At 34.7% G+C, this 4,333-nt stretch overlaps 1 protein-coding gene across 1 annotated transcript in view; it reads right to left on the bottom strand.

The window, feature by feature from the left end:
* Positions 1-1,014: 1,014 nt before the first annotated feature.
* Positions 1,015-4,333, bottom strand: part of USP8 (ubiquitin specific peptidase 8) — a 62,168-nt gene continuing 58,849 nt past the window's right edge. The window contains exons 15-17 of the mRNA XM_008566908.1: positions 3,624-3,766; positions 2,022-2,154; positions 1,015-1,855 (exon numbers count right to left, since the gene is read on the bottom strand). Coding sequence (XP_008565130.1) covers positions 1,670-1,855; positions 2,022-2,154; positions 3,624-3,766 — 462 coding nt within the window. The 3' untranslated portion in view covers positions 1,015-1,669. The remainder of the gene's footprint in view (positions 1,856-2,021; positions 2,155-3,623; positions 3,767-4,333) is intronic.

Genomic DNA, 4,333 nt, shown 5'->3' with positions numbered 1-4,333 from the left:
GTTTTTTTTTTTTTTTTTTTTTTTTGTCTTTTTCCGTGTCCGGCAACGGATCGCAACCCTCAGTGTTGCCCCCGTACCGGACCGGGGACCGGCAACGGAATCGCAACCCTCGGCGTTGCTCCCGCGCCTCGCTCAACCAGTGAGCGGGAACCGGTCTGTATGTGGGATCCGAACCCTCGGGTGGGAGCGCCGCCGCGCCTCCCAAGCAGCGCACTATCCAGTGCGCCACCAGGCCGGCCCAAAATTCAATGTTTTTTAGTGCAAATTTCTATCATAAAATATCTCAATTGTACATAGTCAAATTATTTTCCAAAGATAATTCATGGAGCTAAACAAAAATAATTTTTGTTGAAATGGCTATTCAAACTTAAGAATGTGATCTGAAAATATGTAATTGATATAATTCAGCCAAGAAGCTGTATGTCTCTTAGACCAATTGTAAAACATGAAAAGTTAACTTCACAATTCAAAACCCATCCTTTAACCAACTAATGGTGACATCTTTCAGAAGCATCTTTTGGAATCTTATTTTTATATGGGGTGTTTTTATTCCTCTACAGGAACTGAGTCTGAGGTAAATGATAAATTCTAAGCTCCTTTTAATACATCACTCTGTGACCATGTGGTTCATAATGTAGTTCACTTTGCAATCATGCCTGACTCCTATCCTTTTTTACTTTAAGGTTAAGAATTAATATTCTTAATTCTTAAAAGTATTTGAGAATTCTACTACTCTTGAAAGAATAAGTGTGGGTGTTATTTTTTGACTTCCAACTCTGAGAATCATAAATGCTACATGTAGTTCTGGTGTCAAGTTGAAGAAGAATGGAATCAAGTCCTTATTCAACCGAAGAAAGGGAACTAAATTTAAAATCCATGTGGTGGGATAGTGTGTATGTGTAAAATCTATCTACTGCCCTACATTTGATAATATAACATTAAAGACAGAACACTTAAGGGTTTTTAATTAAGATTTTAATGTAGGTGTAAATGAAATTCTTGTTTTTAAAAAAATTAAAGAAAGTTTTCATTTATTTTTTAGAATAAAGATTTAGTGCACAAATACAGCCCAAAGCCAACAGAAAAATAGCTCTGCCCTGTCATTTCCCTAAGAAAGCACTGCAGGTACCCATAATAGGCCAAAAGAGAAAAGAGGGGAAAAAAAAGCAATTCTCTGAGTTCTAGGCTTCACAAAAGTTTAACCATATGTTAAACTATGTACATCGATTTGATGTGCAAGTGTGCAATAAATATGTACACATACATTCCTATCTGCTTTACATCATTCTACAGTATTCATAGATCAAGCTGGGATTTAGAAATGTGAAAAGGCCATAACAGTGAAAAGGAAAATAAAGGATACATGGTTTTTAGATCAGCAGAGTAATAATACTTAGCTAGTTAATTATGTCAACTTTGAAGCAGACTAAAAAAGTTTTGAAATAAATGGTACCTATAAGGGATGCTTACTGCAATACTTGTTAAATGTTATTTGTCAGTTTTTTGATAACAGCACTGACCTGTATTATATGGTACTAGTAACACAGCTCCCTCTGTCCTAGAATTCCTCTAAATGGCCAGCGATTGCTATCCATTATCATCTTTATAAGCATCTCAAGAGGTGTGTTGCTGAGCCTTTTAAAAGATAACTAGCCTAACCTACGTCTCTTTATGTGGCTACATCAGTTGCTCGTGGTCCCAATGAAGTATAAAAGAGAATATAAGCCGCTGAAGACTTCACAGAAGAAATGGAGATATCAGAAACTTCGTGATCATCAAATTTAAACCATCGCTGTCTTGCTGCATTTTTACAATAGGCAGTGTAATGACCTCCATCCAGCCCGCCGTAGTGATTCTGTGCCAAACAAGATAAAAAATCAGTTCAAATTGAAACTGTTATTTAAAATACGTAATAATTTCAAAGCTTTATATTGTTCTTACTCTATGAGGTAAGGAACCACTCAAAACTACTGTTTTTCATAGTTTGCTTTGAAATAAAAATGCTTTAGTTTAATACTTACTGAAACAGAAAACAAGTTATATTTCTTCAAATTGTTCTTTGGACCAATAACATACTGAGACAAGTCAAGATTTTCTAAAGGGAAGTCCACAGATGTCTGTAATTTTTGCTTCCACCTGCCATCATAGGAAAAACTGCAGAACAAAACATTACAGCAATTACACTGACAGAGAAAGACATCACAACGAACCCTCAATCATTAATTTCCAGGTTTTTAGCCAGGACCATAAAATTTATTTCCAATACAAAGATTCAGAATTTTAGTAGTTGAGGGACCTGTTAAAGTCATTTGGTCTCATTTCCATTTTACAAATGAAGAAACTGAGGTACACAGATATTAAATGACGTGTCCAAGAGCTAGAATGACAGAGGCAGGACCACAAACTGGCCCCTTGATCCCCAGGCCAGCTACACCTGTTCGATGAGTCCTCCTTTTTGTAATGCTAATCACCACAAAAGCACAGAGGAAGGACTGAGGAGACCTGCTCTATATTTAAACGCATACTTCTGGGGAAACTACAGTCAGAAATTGACAATAGGTATATTAGTGATTGAAATAATGGCATTCCATTATTCTGGCATATTCTGCTCCTTGCTCCTTATAACACCAAAATACTAGTGTTTTGGTTGCTGTAATATGGTTATTTCACAATTATTTTTTAAAAAGCGAATTCTGAGCCATATATAGTTTTAAATATCCTCCAAAAATAATATTCAGCATTAAAACATATCAAATGTGTAATCATTTATATCTCCACAGTCCTTAAGAAAAAGGGACAACTGACAAGCGTTTGTTAGAAAAATTTACACGAGAAATGAGCACATCAATGTTGAAATTAATGTAACTGTCTAAGAAACTCCAATAATATAGGATGAAATAAAAACTTAACATAGAATAGAAATGTCACCTTTGAAACAAACTACAGTTCTCAATAAAAAGGTGAAACTTCCTTTAAAAAAGTTTCTCAAAAAAATCGACTCAAAGATGGATTATATAAAGACAAAAGAATCAGAGCAAAAGATCTGGTATATGTTTTACAACTCTCGCCTGTATTCCTTTACCACAAGATAGGACCAGATCATTTTCGTAGGTTGGAAAAATCTGGACAAACCTGTCTGCACTTAACAACAGCTTCAATAACATATTTTGTCATTAAAATTACACTCTAAAAAAATCATATTTCATTTTCAACACGATTAAATCTGTTTTGTTATACTCAGTTTACTGTTTGAATATTATATTTCATCCGCTAATTTGTGTTATTAGAATTATACTGCATAACATTTTCATGTATTTTCACTTAATGTTTTATAATGATTTAAAATTTTTATATCTGAAATGCAATAATTCAGTTTCACTGACTTAGAAACTGAATCATGCAGAATTACATGAAATAGTGGTGCTGACAATTTGCTTTGGTATTCACTAAGGTGAACTAATAGAGTCTCATCATTTCTGCCCTATTTCCCAAGAGCTACCCTAACCACATAATCTTCCTTGGTTATGTATCCTTAGCAGGCAGTACAATAAGTGTACATTACAAAGAACTTAGAATTCCTTTGCCTAAATTTTACTGAAAAGTAGAAAAAAATTTCCCTTTACCGTTTCAGATGAACTAAAAGTACAGGTGGCAACTTCCAGATTTCTATCTTTTTTAGAGAATCCCGTCGAGCTCTGCAATGACTGCAGTAAAATCTATTGTTATCTGTGAGTTTTTCTTCTTTGGAAAATAATCTAAGGCAATCCTGGTAGAAAAAACAAGTAGCAGATACTCATTAATTCATTTCTTCAACACCGTATCAGAAAGCACCTATTCAATAAGTCATTTTGCAGGCATTAGGCATACAACTAACCTAGAACAAGAGTTCCTGCCCCCTCGAGTTTTATGATCTAATGAGGAATGCAGACAAGTGAACAATTACAATACAGAGTGTGGTGAGTGCTCCCTACGGTGGAAGGAAGAAGTTCTGTGTGTAATGACAACACCCAGGAAAGACCCCTAACCTGAACCTGGTGGATCAGGGAAGACTTGCTGGAGGAAATGACATTGTGGAGGAAGCTAAAACTAAAGGTATCAATAAGTTATTATATATATATAATATTACTGTTACAGGGAAAACAGGATATATATTTAATATCCCCATGTAAAGCAAATGCTTATAAAAAGGAGACCTAAGTTAAAGGCAACATACAACTTTCCAAATAAACTTTTTAAAGCTTTTTAAGAATACAAACTTTTATTAGTACCACCCTCTCCCAAGTGAGCATACTGGCTAGGCTAAAAATACAGACTTTTATTTATTTATTTATTT

This window comes from Galeopterus variegatus, unplaced genomic scaffold (genome assembly GCF_000696425.1).
Source record: "Galeopterus variegatus unplaced genomic scaffold, G_variegatus-3.0.2 Scaffold276, whole genome shotgun sequence".
In the NCBI taxonomy this organism is placed as follows: domain Eukaryota; kingdom Metazoa; phylum Chordata; class Mammalia; order Dermoptera; family Cynocephalidae; genus Galeopterus; species Galeopterus variegatus.
Note: the sequence above shows the minus strand (reverse complement) of the source record. Positions and strands in the feature narration are given on the sequence as shown.